General features: G+C 40.6%; 1 protein-coding gene across 1 annotated transcript in view; it reads left to right on the forward strand.

The window, feature by feature from the left end:
- Positions 1–22,447, forward strand: part of lost (methenyltetrahydrofolate synthase domain-containing protein lost) — a 111,575-nt gene that overhangs the window by 24,434 nt on the left and 64,694 nt on the right. Inside the window, exons 3-4 of the mRNA XM_070084747.1 lie at positions 4,103–4,295; positions 4,754–4,965. Of these exons, the coding sequence (XP_069940848.1) occupies positions 4,103–4,295; positions 4,754–4,965 (405 nt within the window). The remainder of the gene's footprint in view (positions 1–4,102; positions 4,296–4,753; positions 4,966–22,447) is intronic.

A 22,447-nucleotide genomic window follows, 5' to 3' on the forward strand; every position in this document is an offset into this window, starting at 1 on the left:
GGCAGGCGGACAGGTATTAGACGGTGATGTCATATGTTTACGCTTGAGCTTCGCTGAAGAATATAACATTTTCGCTACTGTGAGCGCACTTTCAAGGTACTTTTCATCATGAAAACAATCAAAATCATATCTATTTCTGTAAAATATCTTTCATTCTATCAAATGTGACTGAAAAAATGAGAATATAACCATAAAAACCATACAAAAATATACCGCTAAGCGGCCGCTAATGGCTAAGAAGTGAACTCCTCTATTTATGGTCTGATTTCTTTCATTTTTGGTGTACGTTAAGAAGTATCTTTCCATCATACATTGCCCAAGTTTCAGTAAGATAACCCAACAAACAACTGAGAAAATAATAAAATAATAATAATATCTTTATCTACTACACGTACATGTACAAGGTATACAGGCCTAGCTGACATCAGTGACATACTACAGTGTACCCTCGACCAACGATATTAATCTGTTCCTGAGAGCTCATCGTTAATCAAAATTATTGTTAGTTGAGTTAATTTTCCCCATAAGAAATAATGGAAATCAAATTAATCCGTTCCTGACACCCCAAAGTATTGAAAAAAAAAATTTTACCACATGAAATATTAATTTTAATACACACAAACTGAAGAAGACATGCACAGTTACATGACACTTACCTTTATTGAAGATCTGGTGATGATTGATGGGATGGGAGGAGGGGAGAGTGTTGGTGTTAATGTTTAGAAGGGAAATCCCCTTCCATTAGGACTTGAGGTGGCAAGTCCTTTTCCGGGGTTACTTCCCTTCTTCTTTTAATGCCACTAGGACCAGCTTCAGAGTCACTGGACCTCTGTCACACAACATATCTGTCCATAGAGGCCTGTACCTCCCGTTCCTTTATGACATTCCTAAAGTGTTTCACAACATTGTCAGTGTAATAGTCACCAGCACAGCTTGCAATAGCTGTGTGAGGGTGATTTTCATCAAAAAAGGTTTGCACTTTAAGCCACATTGCACACATTTCCTTAATCTTTGAAGTAGGCAACTTCCTCAATTTCTCTATCCCCTCCTCCGAAGCAGTTTCCTCAGGTCTGGCCTCTTGCTGTTGAAGATGATCTAGCAGCTCATCAGTGGTTAGTTCTTCATTGTCCTCCTCCACCAACTCTTCCACATCCTCCCCACTAACCTCCAACCCCAAGGACTTCCCCAATGCCACAATGGATTCCTCAACTGGCATAGGATTCCCAGGGTTAGCCTCAAACCCTTCAAAATCCCTTTTGTCTACACATTCTGGCTACAGTTTTTTCCAAGCAGAGTTCAAGGTCCTCTTTGTCACTTCCTCCCAAGCCTTACTTATAATGTTTACACAATTGAGGATGCTAAAGTGATCTCTCCAAAACTCTCTTAGAGTCAGTTGAGTTTCTTGAGTTTCTAAGCACCTTTCAAACATAGCTTTTGTGTAGAGTTTTTTGAAGTTTGCAATGACCTGCTGGTCCATGGGCTGCAGGAGAGGAGTGGTATTAGGAGACAAAAACTTCACCTTAATGAAGTTCATGTCTGCAGAAAGTCGCTCTGCCATGTCTGAAGGATGACCAGGAGCATTGTCTAATAAAAGGAGGCACTTAAGGTCCAATTTATTTTCCAGGAGGTAATTTTTCACAGTGGGGGCAAATGCATGGTGTAACCAGTCATAGAGAAAGTCCCTAGTGACCCATGCCTTACTGTTTGCCCTCCACAGCACACACAAATTAGCCTTGAGGACATTGTTTTTCCTGAACACTCTGGGAGTTTCCGAGTGATACACCAATGAAGGCTTCACTTTGCAATCACCACTAGCATTAGCACACATCAACAGAGTAAGCCTGTCTTTCATTGGCTTATGTCCTGGGAGTGCCTTTTCCTCCTGAGGAATGTAGGTCCTGCTTGGCATTTTCTACCAAAACAGGCCTGTTTCGTCACAATTAAACACTTGTTCAGGTTTCAGTCCTTCACTTTCTATGTACTCCTTAAATTCCTGCACGTATTTTTCAGCCGCTTTGTGGTCCAAACTGGCAGCCTCACCATGCCTTATCACACTATGTATGCCACTACGATTCTTAAATCTCTCAAACCAACCTTTGCTGGCCTCAAATTCATTCACATCACCATTAGTTGCAGGTATTTTTTTAATTAAATAGTCATGCAACTTCCTAGCCTTTTCACATATGATCGCTTGAGAGATGAAATCTCCTGCTGTCTGTTTTTTGTTTATCCACACCAATAACAGTCTCTCATCATCTTCTATCACTTGCGATCTCAGTTTCGAAAACATAGTTGCACCTTTGGCAAGAACAGCTTCCTTGATTGCCGTTTTCTTGGCCACAATAGTAGTGATGGTTGATTGGGGTTTTGTGTACAACCTGGCCAGCTAGTAGACACGCACTCCACTTTCATACTTAGCAATGATCTCTTTCTTCATATTCATAGTGATTCTCACCCTTTTTGCTGTAGGGTTGGCACTAGAAGCTTTCTTGGGGCCCATGGTGACTTATTTTGCAGGTGCAATCACTAAAAACGCTGTGATAATATGAAATGTTCTGATTGTATGTTTGGATGGGACCGCAGTGGCTGGCTGGCTTGTAAACACTGGCACCTACGGGACAAGTGAGGCGCGCTCAGGCCACATGTGGACGCATCTCGAACAGAATGAATCGCGTTGGTCGAGTTTTTTAGCGCTAGTTGAGGCAAAATTTTTGCGTTAAAATGTATCGCTAGTCGGATTTAGCGTTATACAATGCCAGCGTTGGTCGAGGGTCCACTGTACTATATAGAAAGCCGCTTGTTATGCTGAGTATTTCAAGCAAATTAGGTCAGTGTCCCAGGATAACACCCACACCAGTTGGCTAACACCCAGGTACCCATTTACTGATGGGTGAACATAGGCAACAGGTGTAAAGAAACACGCCAATTGTTTCTACGGTGACTGGGAATCGAATATTTACCAAAAATCACATATGGCTAGCCCAAGCCAGGTCTAGAAATAAGCCACGTTGACTTTTTTGGGTTATCCTAGGTTCTCTACACATATGCTGCTGTGTGTGATAATCTATATAGAGAAAATAACTTTTTTGTTTAAGGTTTATTGTGGAGTACGAGTGTATATCACAGTTATCCCTGTGCTATACTCCGTTTTCTCTTATATAAGCCCCCAAGACAGGGATAGGAGAATGGTATTTGTATGCCATATCCTCTTCATACCTCTGTCGAACTGCTCGGTATTATGTCAAATATTATTTATTCTGGAAAATTTAACATGTTTTATGTTATTTATATTGTTTATTATGTCATATTAGATCAATTGTGATAGGCAAACAAACTGTAATGTTGATATTAGCATAATAATAAAGTGTACTCTCCTGCATCATGAGACTGAGCTCATGGTAACTGCCAGTGGCTTCAAAGCCACCTTATCTTTAATGGATAATGTACTGTGTAGGTGCTTTACATAATGAGAAGCATTTCTTGTATTCATTGGAGCCATGGCTAGGGCTAAAAGTAAACAGGTTATAACAATAAATGGAGAAAAAGAAATTGGAATGACTTACGCAGCAAGTAGTGCCACCAAACAGTACCAGCAGGTTGGTGTGGCGACCCTGGAAATTTGAAATTATGCTATCCAAAATTAGTACCAAATAACTGAAGAAACCAAATAACTGATTGCCGGATTTGTGATGGCAGACCTGTATTCCATTACTGCTTTTCCAGAAGTGTACAGACACTGCAGTTTAAGTGACCATCCAAACTGCAACATCCCCACCCATCTTTCAGCACTGTATTTCTTTGGAACTCAAGTCTGGCTAACAAATTTCCTTGAATCTCTTCATAGATGTTAACTTGCTCACTCTCCAGGAGAGTATACAATCCGAAACCCTACCTGGTTCTGCTTATTCATTTTGTCAATTTAGAAAAGGCATGGAGACATGTCTGTGTGAAATTATTATATTTACCACGGTTGCTCTAGATTTGAATTATGCAGAGGGTTATTGTGGGATGGGATATTTTGCCTGATTGCCCAGCATTCAAAATAAAGCTAGTTAAAAAAATTTTCTTAAAAAATCTCTCATGCTTCATTTTTTTTATTTAGAGCAGGAAAAGATGTAACTTTAGCTGATGGAGCAGACCTTCCCTCTGTGGAAGAACTAAGAGCTAGTGGCCGTGGACGTGGTGGTGCTCGAGGGGTCCGTGGAGCACGAGTTGGTGGCAGAGGTAGAGGAATTAGTAGAGCAAGAGGCAGATATATATCAGAGAGTGAAGATAAAGGACAAAAAAATATCCAGGTGAGTGGTTAATTTTACACTGAAAATTATTTCTAAGATTTATAGTTCTTGGTTGTAAACATGACCTTGTGAGGGAGACTTCCATATGTCCTTTATTGTGCATTTAAGTAATAGTTGGCAATTAGGTTTGTACCCCATCATAAGCTGAATAAATCCAAATTACATAAACAATAGTATACTTGGACTCTATCACAGAATAATGAATTTTGCCTATTATAAATTATAAAACTTATTATTTTTGAAAGTACATAACTTAAGAAAAAATTGCACTATATTATTCAAGAACTAGACTGTTAATCTCTCTGTGTACTATATATTATAGCTGCATGTGGAACTGGGCAGACAACATTAATCCAGAAGAATTTAATCCATTTGATAGAAGGTGGTGGATAGAAAACAATATTAATGTGACAGTTGTGACTTATGATCTGTTTATTTGATTGTTCATTCATATTTAGTATCCAACAAAGGTCACAATTAATGTGAGCAAGAAGAACCGGATTGTAAGGAGGACTGTAGAGGCTACCAATGAGCACGATCGTCTAGGGTCGGCAGACCTGGATGATGAGGGTCAGGAGCAAATGGGAGGTGGAAAATCTCAGCATCCCAGAAAGCCTCGCCTTCCTGTAACTTTTGCAGTGTTCCTTGGCAAAGTCCCTCCAGCTTGCAGGTAAATTAACCATGTAGTATTTTGTTGAAATTAATTTTAATAGGCATTAAATTATTGAATTAAATGTTTTAATTTTTTTTTTTCAATAAAATATTTAATGGCCTATAAGTACTGGAAATGATAATGCTGCAGTATAACTCTTGTTTATTCCATGAAAATATTGCTTCAGGTCTGGAGATTAATACTATGGTAGAATTAGGGTTTGAGAAGTAAAAAAAAAATTTTTTTTTTTTTCTTTTTTTTTTTTTTTTAGCTTTTAGTAATTTATACAGAAGGGGTTACTAGCTCCATGCTTCTGGCATCTTAATCAGTTTTTATGACATGCATGATTTACAGAGGAAAGATTCTTATTCCTTTCTTCCATGGAGATGAAAAGAAATAAAACGAATCAAATGCAAAATGAAAGTTAAAACAGTAACTTTTTTGCTGATGATACTGTGCTTATGGGAGAATCTAAAGAAAAGTTGCTAAGGTTAGTGGATGAGTTTGGGAGGTTGTGTTGAGGATAATGCTATAAGGTAAGTCAAAGATTAAATAGTGGACTGTAGGGAAACTTAGCTTGAAAAACAGCTTTCGCCTACACAGCCGTCCCTGCAGGCGATATCTTGAGAAGCTGTCGTATGCATTTCCTCACGGGCTGGAAAATAATTTATTATGGGTGAATATAATTGCCCCTAGGGGGGTATTATGTCAGCATATCTCAGAAACTGATTGGGTGTGGGCTTGATGGCCCTCCCATAACCGAGTGTATGGTACATCTAGTAAAAATGCAGTAGCTATCTGCTGTGCAGCTGATCTAGCTAGTCTCATTACTTATGAGGCTTACCTGGGTATCTGTATTGGACCCATATGTGACTCGTATATAGGTGTCTTGATTGAAGAATAGTGTTCGTTGAAGAATATCGCACTTCTCGTAGGATCACAACACTTTGTTACACTGTTCATCAAGATTTGTTCACCATAATGCCAGTAAAGAAGCTGATCACACTTCTCTGTAGGTGTCTATTGAGATACTTTTATGCACAAAAATGCTCGGATCAGTGTTCTTTGTTGGTTATCCCAGCATCAGTGTGTTCCCCAGCAGGGTCAAAAGCAATCTAACCTCCGACACCTCTCGCCCCACCTTGCTTGTCCTCTAGCATAAAGGAAAAGCTGACCTAGCACATTTCCCCTCCTTGCCAAACTTCCACTATGAAGCAATGCAGAATGCTTGATTCTTGCTGTCTTAAACATATACAACAATGTACACTATCTTTACCATGGTAATAAAGTGGGTATGGGATTTTCCTTAATTGTCCTGCTAAGGTAAGAGATTGATTGTATCTTATTTAAACTACACATTTGCAACACTGGTCTCTTGCAAAGAGCCGCGTGACCATGTAACTCGTACACGCTGGTTAGACATCTGCTGGTAATTACTTGATGTAGCAGTAAACAAGATGCTTGTCCCTTCTGAGAGGGTTGGCCCTTCAGGGCTGAAAAGGGCTGAAAGGGGCTGATACCTCCCCTTCTGGAGAAAATTTCTCCACAGGGTGTGTAAAGAAAGTAAGTTGAAAGTGAACATAGATAAAAGTAAGGAGATAAGGGTATGCTGATCAACAGTTTTCGAAAATTTGAATGCTTCTTAATGAGATTAGTTAATTCTTATGTATTTTCATGTCTTGAATCCAAATATCACCTTGAAAAATGCTTATTGGCTATAGGTTTAAAGGTGCGAGACATGTAATATAGCCTCTCCTCGCTTGACGATGTACTTGTTTACCGACGACTCGGACTTACGACGGGCTCTTTGACCTGTATTCATACCTAAATAATGTATGTTAGAGCTGATTTCCTCTATTCTGTTTATTACAATATATGTACAGTACACTACTGTATAAACATTTAAAAATATACCAGAAATGCTATAAATTGTGCAAAAGTGACATTAAAACAATGTCAAAGATTGTTAACACAAACCCACTACCATTATAGTATGCTCTTCACTTACCGACGAATTCATTTACCGATGAGGTCTTAGGAACAGAACTCTGTCGTTAAGTGAGGAGAGGCTGTACAGTGGACCCCACCTTACGAACGCATTCCGTTACGTTAAATCTGCTATACGAAGCATTTGAATGCAAAAATTTTGCCTCACCTCACGATATAAAACTTGTCTCACTCGATTCATCCGGGACGCGTCCCACATGGCCTCAGCTGCCCCGTGGGTGCCAGTGTTTACAAGCTAGCAAGTGCGGTCGCATCTAAGCATACATTCGGTACATTTCATATTATCACGGTGATTTTAGTGCTTGTAGCTGCAAAATAAGTCAACATGGGCCCCAAGAAACCCTCTAGTGCCAACCCTGTGGTAAAAAGGGTGAAAATTACTATGGAAACGAGGAAAGAGATAATAGCTAAGTACGAAAGTGGAGTGCGTGTCTCGGAGCTGGCCAGGTTGTATACCAAACCCCAATCAACCATCGCTGCTATCTTGGCCAACAAAACGGCAATCAAAGGAAGCTGTTCTTGCAAAAGGCACAAGTTTGTTTTCGAAACAGAGATCACAAGTGATAGAAGATGTTGAGAGACTGTTATTGGTGTGGATAAACGAAAAACAGATAGCAGGAGATTTCATCTCTCAAGCGATCATATGTGAAAAGGCTAGGAAGTTGCATGAGGATTTAATTAGAAAAATGCCTGTAACTAGTTGTGATGTGAGTGAATTTAAAGCCAGCAAAGGTTGGTTTGAGAGATATAAGAATTGTAGTGGAATGCATAGTGTGATAAGGCATGGTGAGGCTGCCAGTTCAGACCAAAAAGCGGCTGAAAAATATGTGAAGGAATTCAAGGAGTACATAGACAGTGACGAATTGCAACCTGAACAAGTGTTTAATTGTGACGAAACAGGCCTGTTTTGGAAGAAAATGCCAAGCAGGACCTACATTACTCAGGAGGGAAAGGCACTCCCAGGACATAAGCCTATGAAAGACAGGCTTACTCTTCTGATGTGTGGTAATGCTAGTGGTGATTACAAAATGAAACCTTTATTGGTATATCACTCTGAAACTCCCAGAGTGTTCAGGAAAAACAATGTCCTCAAGGCTAATTTGTGTGTGCTGTGGAGGGCAAACAGTAAGGCATGGGTCAATAGGGACTTTTTCTATGACTGGTTACACCATACATGTGCTCCCACTGTGAAAAATTACCTAATGGAAAAGAAATTGGACCTTAAGTGCCTCCTGGTATTAGACAATGCTCCTGGTCATCCTTTAGACTTGGCAGAGCGAATTTCTGGGGACATGAGCTTCATTAAGGTGAAGTTTTTGCCTCCTAATACCTCTCCTCTCCTGCAGCCCATGGACCAGCAGGTCATTTCAAACTTCAAAAAACTCTACACAAAAGCTATGTGTCAAAAGTGCTTTGAAGTGACCTCAGACACTCGACTGACTCTAAGAGAGTTTTGGAAAGATCACTTTAGCATCCTCAGTTGTGTAAACCTTATAGGTAAGGCTTGGGAGGGAGTGACTAAGAGGACCTTAAACTCTGCTTGGAAGAAACTGTGGCCACAATGCGTAGAAGAAAGGGATTTTGAAGGGTTTGAGGCGAACCCTGAGGCGCGTATGCCAGTTGTGGAATCCATTGTGGCATTGGGGAAGTCCTTGGGTTGGAGGTTAGTGGGGAGGATGTGGAGGAGTTGGTGGAGGAGGACAATGAAGAATTAACCACTGATGAGCTGCAAGATCATCTTCAACAGCAAGAGGCCAGACCTGAGGAAACTGCTTCAGATGAGGGAAGAGAGAAATTGAGGAAGTTGCCTACTTCAAAGATTAAGGAAATGTGTGCAAAGCGGGTTGAACTGCAAACCTTTGCAGATGAAAATCACCCTGTCACAGCTACTGCAAGCCGTGTTGGCAACCTGTACAATGACAATGTTATGGCCCATTTTAGGAAAGTCTTAAAGGAACGGGAGGTACAGAGCTCTTTGGACAGATTTGTTGTGCGACAGAGGTCCAGTAACTCAAGCTGATCCTAGTGGCATTAAAAGAAGAAAAGAAGTAACCCCAGAAAAGGACTTGATACCTCAAGTCCTAATGGAAGGGGATTCCCCTTCTAAACAATAACAACTTCCACACTCCCCTGCTCCCATCCTATCAATCATCACCAGATCTTCAACAAAGGTAAGTGTCATGTATTCTATTCTTAGTAGAGTATTAACCCTTTCAGGGTCCGTCCCGTAGATCTACGGCTTTACGTTCAGGGTCCAAACCGTAGATCTACGCCAAAATTCTAGCGCCGTCAAATTTAGCATGAGAAGGCTGGTAGGCATACATCTAAGAGAATGGATCTGGGTGGTCAGTGTGCACACCATAGAAAAAATCTGGACGCCCACATGGCATTGTGGGAACGCCGGCAAAGTAGCTTTGTTCATAGTGCCTGGCAGCAAGATGCTCTCACTCCCCACTCACTCTCCGGGCGAATTCTGACTCTCCTCTTCACAACTTACAGTTCTAAGACTGATGGAAGTGAAGCTGAAGACGAATTCTATGGTTTTGAACCATATGGTACCATTGTGCCATATGGTACAATGGTACCATATGGTACAATGGTGCCATGTCATACAATGGTACCATATGGTACAATGTACGTATAGTACATTGTACCATATAGTACATTGTACCATATAGTACATTGTACCATATAGTACATTGTACCATATGGTACAGGGTACTGAGACCCTAATGGAAATAAATCTGTCTGACTTTTTTGGGTTATCCTAGGTTCTCCAAACATATGCTGCTAAGTATGATATTCTATGTAACTTTATTTGTGTATAACTAAATAAACTTACTTATGATGCCACATGCACTTGAGTAAGTTTATTCAGGTGTACAGAAATACAATTACATAGATTATCGTACATAGTAGCATATGTATAAAATCCTAGGATAACGCAAAAAAGTCAGGGTGACTTATTTCTATAGTTATCCCTGTATCTGTACCATATGGTACCCTGTACCATATGGTACCCTGTACCATATGGTACCCTGTACCATATGGTACCCTGTACCATATGGTACCCTGTACTATATGGTACCCTGTACCATATGGTACCCTGCACCATATGGTACCCTGCACCATATTGTACCCTGCACCATATGGTACCCTGTACCATATGGTACCCTGTACCATATGGTACCTTGTACCATATGGTACCCTGCACCATATGTTATCCTGTACTGCATGGTACCCTTTACCATATAGTACAATGTACCATATGGTACCCTGTAACATATACCGTGTACCATATGGTCAATAGGTGTTGGTGGCATGAGACACCAGCCAAGACTGAGTGAGTGGCGACACAAGCTAGCTACTGACTCCCCAGTTTCCCAGACAAAGTGCTTTGTCATCCACCTCAAGGAACACGTAAAGTTCCTGTACACTTGTAAATATATAATAGAACTAGACCTACTTCGACTAGTGGATGGTACCACTATGACCCCGCCTCCACCTGCTTCACGTCACCTCACTACAGTATATAAGCCACGTCTACGGCCCTATGCTGTACATTCTACAAGATTGATGGACTGAACACATCGACTCCAGGTTGAGGGACTGATTACCTCATTCTCCTCCTCTCCTTACGCCTTCCTCTTTGTATTGGACTGATGAAGCCACTGTGTGGCGAAACGTTTCCTGAATAAAGATTCCCATATGCTGCATAAGTGTCTCAATCTTCAACTTGTCGGTTTTTCAAACCATTCATCACAACTGTCAGACACTGCAGCATCATGGGATCTTGTTACAAAGAATTCTTCAACACTTGTTCAACCTTTGGACGAAGACCTACTTCGACTAGTGGATGGTACCACTATGACCCCGCCTCCACCTGCTTCACGTCACCTCACTACAGTATATAAGCCACGTCTACGGCCCTATGCTGTACATTCTACAAGATTGATGGACTGAACACATCGACTCCAGGTTGAGGGACTGATTACCTCATTCTCCTCCTCTCCTTACGCCTTCCTCTTTGTATTGGACTGATGAAGCCACTGTGTGGCGAAACGTTTCCTGAATAAAGATTCCCATATGCTGCATAAGTGTCTCAATCTTCAACTTGTCGGTTTTTCAAACCATTCATCACAACTGTCAGACACTGCAGCATCATGGGATCTTGTTACAAAGAATTCTTCAACACTTGTTCAACCTTTGGACGAAGACCTACTTCGACTAGTGGATGGTACCACTATGACCCCGCCTCCACCTGCTTCACGTCACCTCACTACAGTATATAAGCCACGTCTACGGCCCTATGCTGTACATTCTACAAGATTGATGGACTGAACACATCGACTCCAGGTTGAGGGACTGATTACCTCATTCTCCTCCTCTCCTTACGCCTTCCTCTTTGTATTGGACTGATGAAGCCACTGTGTGGCGAAACGTTTCCTGAATAAAGATTCCCATATGCTGCATAAGTGTCTCAATCTTCAACTTGTCGGTTTTTCAAACCATTCATCACAACTGTCAGACACTGCAGCATCATGGGATCTTGTTACAAAGAATTCTTCAACACTTGTTCAACCTTTGGACGAAGACCTACTTCGACTAGTGGATGGTACCACTATGACCCCGCCTCCACCTGCTTCACGTCACCTCACTACAGTATATAAGCCACGTCTACGGCCCTATGCTGTACATTCTACAAGATTGATGGACTGAACACATCGACTCCAGGTTGAGGGACTGATTACCTCATTCTCCTCCTCTCCTTACGCCTTCCTCTTTGTATTGGACTGATGAAGCCACTGTGTGGCGAAACGTTTCCTGAATAAAGATTCCCATATGCTGCATAAGTGTCTCAATCTTCAACTTGTCGGTTTTTCAAACCATTCATCACACAGTACTTGGTGTGTCTGCCTTGCAAGCCCATCACAAGAACAACAACCTTTAAGTCACCACAGAGCCACCATTGATGTTCATCATATTTCATGCATTGCAACATAGGCTTTATATTCTCATAAGTTTCGTTCATATGTGGTGCATAGCCCAAAGGAACTGATAGTTTACTATTGCCATTATGCAGCAAGACACCTTTCAGACTCGTTTTTGATGAATCTATGAACAGCCTCCAGTGACTGGGTTTGTAGTCGATGCCAAGTGCTTACATCAGACCATTGATATTGTTGCAGGCCACTAAATCACCTTCCATCATGAAGAAATCGTTGAACTGCTGCTTACTGTCACGAAATTATGAAATCTTCACATCAGCTGCTAGGAGATTCCACTGTTGAAGACCAGAGCTTAGCAGGTCTGCCTTATTTTTGGATAGTTGCAGATCCCTGATAAGGTCATGGAGCTCCCCTTTTGTTATGAGATGTGGCCTAGAGGAGTGTGCTTCATCAAAGTTTTGGTCACTCTGTAATCTAGCAGTCCAGCACTGTCATCCTTCTCTTTTTCCTCCTCATTACATTCTTCATCTGACTCGAAGGATGCCGAAGTTGGTGCATCAGGAATGGGTAAACCTTCTGCCTGTGGAACTGAGTGAATAGCTGATGGAATGTTTGAATATTCAGTGGACCCCTTTTTTTTCTTTGATAAGCCCTTTTGTACTGGAGGTACCATGCTGAAATAACAATTGTTGGTATGGTCTTTTGGCTCTCACCATGTCATTGGCATAGCAAAAGGCATTCCTTTCCTCTTCCTGTTCAACCATTGGCGAAGATTAGTAGCGCAGGTTTTGCAGCATGTGTGTTTAGCCCAGTTCTTATCCTGGTCACCAATCTTGCATCCAAAATATAGGTGATATGCCTTTATAACCATAGCAGTGCAGTTATACGGCACTTTTGTGATGCAAAGGTAACCTCACCACAAATGTAGCAGAAGTTGTTTGCCCTATTTACATAAGTACGAGGCATCTGGAAGAAGAAGACAACAAACAGAAGATAAACAGAAAATTTATTAATTAATTTATCATTATAATACAGAGCATGACAGCAAAGCAGAAGTGTTTATATCTTTCAGTAGGAAAATACAATTAATATAATATGCCTCACATTCATATCAATAGCTTGCTCAGTGAATATTTATTATAAGTTTGAAAAGTGTTTGGCTAAGAAAATCACATACCTTTCACCTCAAAATATAACCTTGCACAGCACAACCACCTTCTATGACTACTGGAGCAATAATGGCGGGCAGCGAAACTGCGAGTGTGTTAAGAAACACACTGCCACAAGCCTGTTTGAACCTGTTGTGACACGTAGGTGTGCATTGAAAAGTAGAGCTAACAAACAATTTTAACCATGATATTCATTATCATTTTAGTCAACTAAAATGCCGGGAACAATGAGCTAGTAACCCCTTTTCATGTAATAATTACTAAAAAGACTAAGAAGAAGAAAATTGTCAATGTGGGAAGTAAGAAAGAGATGATTGTGGATGTTATGAATGAGAAGAAGCCGGATGTCCTGGCTTTAAATGAAACAAAGCTGAAGGGGGTGGGAGAGTTTCAGTAGAGAGGAATAAATGGGATTAGGTCAGGGGGTTTCAGATAGTTAGAGCTAAAGAAGGAGTAGCAGTAATGTTGAAGGATAAGTTATGGCAGGAAAAGAGGGGCTATAAATGTATTAATTCAAGGATTATGTGGAGTAAAATAAAGGTTGGATGTGAAAAATGGGTTATAGTAAGCGTATATGCACCTGGAGAAGAGAGAAGTGTAGAGGAGAGAGAGAGATTTTGGGATATGTTGAGTGAATGCGTGGGGAGTTTTGAACCAAGTGTGAGAGTAATGGTGGTTGGGGATTTCAATGCTAAAGTGGGCAAAAATGTTGTGGAGGGAGTAGTAGGTAAATTTGGGGTGCCAGGGTTAAATGAAAATGGGGAGCCTTTAATTGAGCTATGTGTAGAAAGAGGTTTGGTAATAATACATATTTTATGAAGAAGAGGATTAATAAATATACGTACAAGGTATGATATAGCACGTAATGAAAGTAGTTTGTTAGATTATGTATTGGTGGATAAAAGGTTGATGGGTAGGTTCCAGGATGTACACGTTTATAGAGGGGCAACTGATATATCGGATCATTATTTAGTTGTAGCTACAGTTAAATTAAGAGGAAGATGGGAAAAGAGGAAAATGGCAACAACAAGCAAGAAAGAGGAAAAAGTGTATAAACTAAGGGAGGAGGAAGTTTGGGTGAGAGATAAGCAACTATTGACAGAAAGGTGGGCTGGTGCAAGTATGAGTAGTAGGGGGGTTGAAGAGGGTTGGAATAGTTTTAAAAATGCAGTATTAGAATGTGGGGCAGAAGTTTGTGGTTATAGGAGGGTGGGTGCAGGAGGAAAGAGGAGTGATTGGTGGAATGATGAAGTAAAGGGTGTGATAAAAGAGAAAAAGTTAGCTTATGAGAGGTTTTTACAAAGCAGAAACGTTATAAGAAGAGTAGAGTACGTATATGGAGAGTAAAAGAAAGGTAAAGAGAGTGGTGATAGAGTGCAAAAGGAGAGCAGATGATAGAGTGGGAGAGGCACTGTCAAGAAATTTTAATGAAAATAAGAAAAAATTTGGGAGTTAAACAAGTTAAGAAAGACTAGGGAAAGAATGGATTTGTCGGTTAAAAACGGTGAAGGGGAGTCAGTAGATGGGGAGCTGGAGGTATTGGGTAGATGGTGAAAATATTTTGAGGAACTTTTAAATGTCAACGACGAAAGGGAAGCGGTAATTTCATGCACTGGCCAGGGAGGTATACCATCTTTCACGAGTGAAGAAGAACAGGATGTGAGTGTGGGGGAGGTGCATGAGGCATTACATAGAATGAAAGCAGGTAAAGCAGCTGGAACTGACGGGATCATGACTGAAATGTTAAAAGCAGGGGGGGATATAGTGTTGGAGTGGTTGGTGTTTTTGTTTAATAAATGCATGAAAGAGGGGAAGGTTCCTAGGGATTGACAGAGAGCATGTATAGTCTCTTTATATAAAGGGAAGGGGGACAAAAGAGATTGTAAAAATTATAAAGGAATAAGTTTACTAAGTATACCAGGAAAAGTGTACAGTAGGGTTATAATTGAAAGAATTAGAGGTAAGATAGAATGTAGGATTGCGGATGAGCAAGGAGGTTTCAGCGTGGGTAGGGGATGTGTAGATCAAGTGTTTACATTGAAGCATGTATGTGAACAGTATTTAGAAAAAGATAGGGAAGTTTTTATTGCATTTATGGATTTAGAAAAGGCATATGATAGAGTGGATAGGGGAGCAATGTGGCAGATGTTGCAAGTATATGGAATAGGTGGTACGTTACTAAATGCTGTAAAGAGTTTTTATGAGGATAGTTAGGTTCACGTTAGGGTGTGTAGGAGGGAGACTACTTCCAGGTAAAAGTAGGTCTTAGACAGGGATGTGTAATGTCACCATGGTTGTTTAATATATTTATAGATGGTGTTGTAAAAGAAGTAAATGCTAGGGTGTTCGGGAGAGGGGTGGGATTAAATTATGGGGAATCAAATACAAAATGGGAATTGACACAGTTGCTTTTTGCTGATGATACTGTGCTTATGGGAGATTCTAAAGAAAAATTGCAAAGGTTAGTGGATGAGTTTGGGAGTGTGTGTAAAGGTAGAAAGTTGAAAGTGAACATAGAAAAGAGTAAGGTGATGAGGGTATCAAATGATTTAGATAAAGAAAAATTGGATATCAAATTGGGGAGGAGGAGTATGGAAGAAGTGAATGTTTTCAGATACTTGGGAGTTGACGTGTCGGCGGATGGATTTATGAAGGATGAGGTTAATCATAGGATTGATGAGGGAAAAAAGGTGAGTGGTGCGTTGAGGTATATGTGGAGACACAAAATGTTATCTATTGAGGCAAAGAAGGGAATGTATGCAAGTATAGTAGTACCAACACTCTTATATGGGTGTGAAGCTTGGGTTGTAAATGCAGCAGCGAGGAGGCAGTTGGAGGAAGTGGAGATGTCCTGTCTAAGGGTAGTGTGTGTTGTAAATATTATGCAGAAAATTCAGAGTGTGGAAATTAGGAAAAGGTGTGGAGTTAATAAAAGTATTAGTCAGAGGGCTGAAGAGGGGTTGTTGAGGTGGTTTGGTCATTTAGAGAGAATGGATCAAAGTAGACTGACATGGAGAGCATTTAAATCTGTAGGGGAAGGAAGGCGGGGTAGGGGTCGTCCTCGAAAAGGTTAGAAGGAAGGGGTAAAGGAGGTTTTGTGGGCGAGGGGCTTGGACTTCCAGCAGACGTGCATGAGAGTGTTCGATAGGAGTGAATGGAGACGAATGGTATGTGGGACCTGACGATTTGTTGGAGTGTGAGCAGGGTAATATTTAGTGAAGGGATTCGGGTAAACCGGTTATTTTATATAGCCGGACTTGAGTCCTGGAAATGGAAAGTTCAGTGCCTGCACTCTAAAGGAGGGGTTTTATGATATTAGCAGTTTGGAGGGATATATTGTGTCTCTTTATACGTATATGCTTCTAAACTGTTGTGTTCTGAGCACCTCTGCAAAAACAGTGATTATGTGTGAGTGAGTTGAAAGTGTAGAAGGATGATGAAAGTATTTTCTTTTTGGGGATTTTCTTTCTTTTTGGGTCACCCTGCCTCGGTGGGAGACGGCCGACTTGTTAAAAAAAAAACATCATTATCAGTGACCTAAAATTAGTTGGAAATTGCTACTCTGGTCTCTGAAGCATTTAGGTTGTTGACCAGTGTATCAAACAAGTTAGGCAAAGAAAAATTGGATATTACATTGGAGGGAGGTATGGAAGAAGTGAATGTGTTCAGATATTTGGGAGTAGATTTGTCAGCAGGTGTGTTTATGAAGAACAAGGTTAACCATAGAATTGATGAAGGAAAAAAGGTGAGTGGTGCATTGAGGTTTCTGTGGAGACAAGAAACATCCATTGAGGCAAAGAAGGGAATGTACAAAAATATAGTGGTACCAACACACTTATATGGGTGTGAAGCATAGGTTGTAAATGTTGCAGCAAGAAAGAGGCTGGTGGCAGTGGAGATGTTATGTCTAAGGGGAATTTGTGGTGTAAATATTATGCAGAGAACTTGTAGTGGGGTCATTGCATGTCAAGTGAACCATGGCTGCCTACCTCACCATCACAAATTTTGATGAAACTTGGTGTGCCGTATCTACCATGTCCCAGACTATGGTAAAGTTTGAGATTCATCAGTGAAATAGTTGCTGAGATAGAACCCTTTGTTTGACACCATGCCACGACCATGTACTGCAACCCTACAAAATTTCGGCTCTTTCGAATCAAAATAATCTCTCTCACTTTCTGCCAAAATAAATGAAACTGTGCTATCTTGCACAACTTCTTATACTTAATCCAGTGGAATTATTATGGATTTACATTTTTTTGAAATTGACATAATGATTGAGCCTCAAAGTGGGGCAAAAATATCAATGTGCTAAAAATGTTTCAAACTTTAGCCTTTTCTGGCTCTTGTAATAATAAAGATATTCCCATGAAATTTCGTTTGCTATTTTGTGACATAACCTTGTTTACAAATATATAGTTTCAACTTTGGAGAATGTTTCGTTCCATTTAACCCTTTGACTGTCGCAATCCCAATTCTGAAACTGTCTCCCTGTCACAAAATATTCAGAAAAAAAACATTATTTTTCTTACCAAAATGTTATGATTAATTTGCCAAGTGTATTTTAAGCCTTAAAAAAATTTTGCAGTCAGTAGTTACCGCGATACAGAGGTGTAAAATTGGCAGAAAATGAGCCGCCTATAGCAACACTGGCAAATGCTGCTCACCCGGTACACTTATATTTACTCCAATTCGAAGGTTTCTTGTATTTTCCAATATTTTTTTCCCAAGTAACTTATGTGGCCTGTGAGACCAAAGTAAGGTGCAATGTACACGCATACACTCATGTGCAACACAAAAACTGCACAAGCATTATCATTATATTGTTTACAAAACTTTTTTACACAAACCAACAATACAAAAAATTGCTTGTTACTATTGTTCTATAATATATACACAAATGTACAGTAACTGGACATGTTCCTAGAGGTTCTGCAGCTTGTGGAACTCTTTGAAACATAGTTTCATACACAATGGTGTTTTACACTCCTCACACATACAGTGAGTGCCTCTGCATTTTTTTTTTTTTTTTTTTTTTTTTTTTTTTTTTTTTTTTTTTTTTTTTTTTTTTTTTTTGTATGTGCACAGACAAAACACCTTGTCTGAGCAGTTTTCTTCAAAGTAGTTGCAGGGAGTTGTGTTATGTAGTTTTTTTTTTTTTTTAAACAAGTTGGCAGTCTCCCACCGAGGCAGGGTGACCCAAAAAGAAAGAAAATCCCCAAAAAGAAAATACTTTCATCAACATACAACACTTTCACCTCACTCACACATAATCACTGTTTTTGCAGAGGTGTTCAGAATACAACAGTTTAGAAGTATATACGTATAAAGATACTCAACATATCCCTCCAAACTGCCAATATCCCAAACCCCTCCTTTAACCCCTTGAGGGTTTTCGTCGTACTAGTACGTCTTACGCGTAGGGGTTTTTGACGTACTAGTACGCATAAATTCTAGCGGCCTCAAATCTCGCGCGAAAATGCTGGTAGGCCTAGGTGTGAGAGAATGGGTCTGCGTGGTCAGTGTGCGCGGTAGAAAAAAAATCTGGGACCCAGTGGTGCATTGTGGGAATGCCCTCTTTTTAAACAATGTCCACCATGCCTCGCGGTAAGAAGCTCCTCACTCCTCGGCGAATTGGGACACTTTTGTTCCCCAGTGACAGTTCTAATAGTGATGGAAGTGCCAGTGAAGATGAGTTTCGTGGTTTTAGTGAGGTTTTGACCGAAACTAATGACCATAATATCGGTAATAGTGAAGAAAACCCAGACGACCCTCAGCCTTCCACCTCTGGTGCTGGGCCCTCGTGTTCACGTTCAGTTGTTCCAGAACCCAAGAGGAAACTTCTATTTTCCCAAATCCCAGACTCAGATGAGAGCATGGGTGATGATAGTGATAGTGAATATGAACTACAAGCTCTTCAAACTAGTTCCAGTAGTGATAGTGAAGTGCAATATTCCCCAGTGAAGCGTCAGTATATACGACGATATATGCGCTCTGGAAGTGTGCCATATGTTATACCAAGGGGAAGGAGTGTATCTCGGAGTACATCCCGTGGCTGTACAACAGGAACAGACAGTGAAAATGACGAAGATACTGTTGCAATTGGGATGGAAAATGTGCGTGGTGGTAGTGGTGCCGGCGGTGAGGCACCAGCAGTGGGCCATGCTGCCACCCACGCTGCCAGCCACGCCGCTGCCTCAGCTGATCTAGAACAAAGGCCACCATCCCCCACTCCCCCACCACACCAGCCTCCACAACCACAACCTCCACAACCACAACCTCCACAACCACAACCACCTGTCATTGTCCAGTACCCACCAGCAGACCGCACCTGGGATTGGCAGGAAGCTGTCAATTTTGTTCCAAATCCCCACCAGTTTGATGGCAGCCAAAGTGGAATACAGCCATCTTGTGCACTTGGGAACAATGCCACTGAACTGGAATGTTTCGAGTTATTCTTTGATGAACCACTGATGAAAAGTATTGTCATGGAAAGCAACACATACTACGAGTACACCATGGCAAACACAATACTTTCACCAAAATCACGTCTACACCAATGGAAGGAGGCAACTGTGGCTGAGATGTATCTTTTCTTTGCCACAATAATGCTTATGCCACATGTGTATAAGCACAAAGTGAAATCATACTGGTCAACAGACCCCCTGATTGCAACACCAGGTTTCAGTGATATAATGCCAGTGAATCGATTTGTGCTAATGTTACGTATGCTTCACTTCTCAGATAAAACCAGGCCTGACAGAACTGACAGGTTATATAAGATTAGGAATGTGTTTGTGTATCTGAAACAGAAATTCAGTACTCATTTTTATCCCTTCAGGAAGCTTGTAATTGACGAGTCTTTGATTCTGTTCAAAGGAAGACTCTCTTTCAAGCAGTACATACCAAGCAAGAGGAAACGCTTTGGTATAAAGTTGTTTGTGCTTTGTGATTGTTACAGTGGTCTGGTATTGGATATTATTGTGTACACTGGAAGTTATACATTGCAAAATACCAGGAAGTTATTGGGCATCTCAGGTGATGTGGTTCGAACAATGATAGAACCATACCTTGGTAAGGGGCATATATTATATACAGATAACTGGTACACAAGCCCCTCACTCAGTGATTTTTTGCGAGTGAACATGACAGATGTGTGTGGCACAGTGCGTGCAAATCGAAAACATATGCCCAGGTTTGATGCTGGCACTCGCAGAGGTGAGGTGCAGGCGTTTGCTGCCAATGACATCATGGCATTTCGGTGGCATGACAAACGAGATGTCACACTGTTGTCATCAATTCACCCTAATGAAATGGCAGACAGTGGCAGGCAGCATAGAGAGAGAAATGAACCCATTCTAAAACCTGCAGCTGTGATTGATTACACCTTCAACATGCATTCAGTGGACAAATGTGACATGCAGATTGGGTTTGCTGATTGTGTTCGCAAGAGTTATAAGTGGTACATCAAACTGTTTTTCCATCTTCTGGACATTTCCATGCTCAATGCTTATAATATGTATAAGATGAGTACCAGAAACAAACCACAGTACGGCGAATTCTGTTTGTCTGTCATCAGACAAATAGTATTCAAGTACCAAGGAAATGCACCTGCAATTGACCGCCCACCAAATTATCAACAACTACCTGCTCGTCTGAAGCATGGTGATCACTTCCTGGTAAAACTGCCTGCTACTGCTTTGAAGAAAAAGGCTCAGAAGAGGTGTTACGTCTGTTCACATACAAAAAAACGCCCACGACAACGCAGAGACACTCGTTTTATGTGTGAGGAGTGCAAAACTCCACTGTGCATGACACCATGTTTCAAAGAGTTCCACAGGCTGCAGAACTTCTAGAAACATGTCCTGTGACTGTATATGTGTATATAAAATATAGAAAAATAGTAATAAACAACATTTCATATTGTTTGTTTGTGTAAATATTTTCTATAAACAAAATAATGACAACAGTGTTTACGCCCTTATTGTGTAGTATTGAAAAAGAAATAACTTACAAAATACTGATCATGTTGGCCTCAGAGGCCATAAAAGTTACTCAGAAAAAGAAAAATTGAAAAAAAATTGAAAATAGTACATAAAAAAGTAAATAGAAAAATACCGGGTGACGGCAGTCGGCGATGTTACCATATGTTGTTCAATTTTGGCAAATTTCACACCTCCATATCTCGGTAAGTATTGACGTTAAAATTTTTTTGTTTAGCCTATAATGTTTAGAAAAAAATACTCTATTTTTTCATAAGAAAAAATAATTTTTTTTTTTTTTTTTTGAAATTTGGCCGACCCTGAGAACGAGTTTCGGAGAGGGCCTGTCGACCCTCAAAGGGTTAAAGTGCAGGCATTGTACTTCCCATTTCCAGGACTTAAGTCCGGCTATATAAAATAACCGGTTTCCCTTCACTAAATATTACCCTGCTCTCACTCCAACAGCTCATCAGGTCCCAAACACCATTCATCTCTATTCACTCCTATCAAACACACTCATGCACGCTTGCTGGAAGTCCAAGCCCCTCGCCCACAAAACCTCCTTTATCCCCTCCCTCCAAACTTTTCGAGGATGACGCCTACCCCGCCTTCCTTCTCCTACAGATTTATATGCTCTCCATGTCATTCTACTTTCATCCATTCTCTCTAAATGACCAAACCACCTCAACTACCCCTCTTCAGCCCTCTGACTAATACTTTTATAAACTCCACACCTTCTAATTTCCACACTCCAAATTTTCTGCATAATATTTACACCACACATTGCCCTTAGACAGTACATCTCCACTGCCTCCAACTGCCTCCTCACTGCAGCATTTACAACCCAAGCTTTACACCCATATAAGAGTGTTGTACTACTATACTTTCATACATTCCCTTCTTTGCCTTTATAGATAACATTTTTTGTCTCTACATATACCTCAATGCACCACTCGCCTTTTTTCCTTCATCAATTCTATGATTAACCTCATCCCTCATAAATCCATCTGCTGACAGGTCAACTCCCAAATATCTGAAAACATTCACTTCTTCCATACTCCTCCTCCCCAATTTGATATCCAATTTTTCTTTATCTAAATCATTTGATACCCTCATCACCTTACTCTTTTCTATGTTCACTTTCAACTTTCTACTTTTACACACCCTCCCAAATTCGTCCACTAACCTTTGCAATTTTTCTTTAGAATCTCCCATAAGCACAGTATCATCAGCAAAAAGTAACTGTGTCACTTCCCATTTTGTATTTGATTCCCCATAATTTAATCCTACCCCTCTCCCGAACACCCTAGCATTTACTTCTTTTACAACCACATCTATAAATATTTTAAACAACCATGGTGACATTACACATCCCTGTCTAAGACCTACTTTT

Source organism: Cherax quadricarinatus, chromosome 13 (genome assembly GCF_038502225.1).
Source record: "Cherax quadricarinatus isolate ZL_2023a chromosome 13, ASM3850222v1, whole genome shotgun sequence".
Taxonomy (NCBI): Eukaryota; Metazoa; Arthropoda; class Malacostraca; order Decapoda; family Parastacidae; genus Cherax; species Cherax quadricarinatus.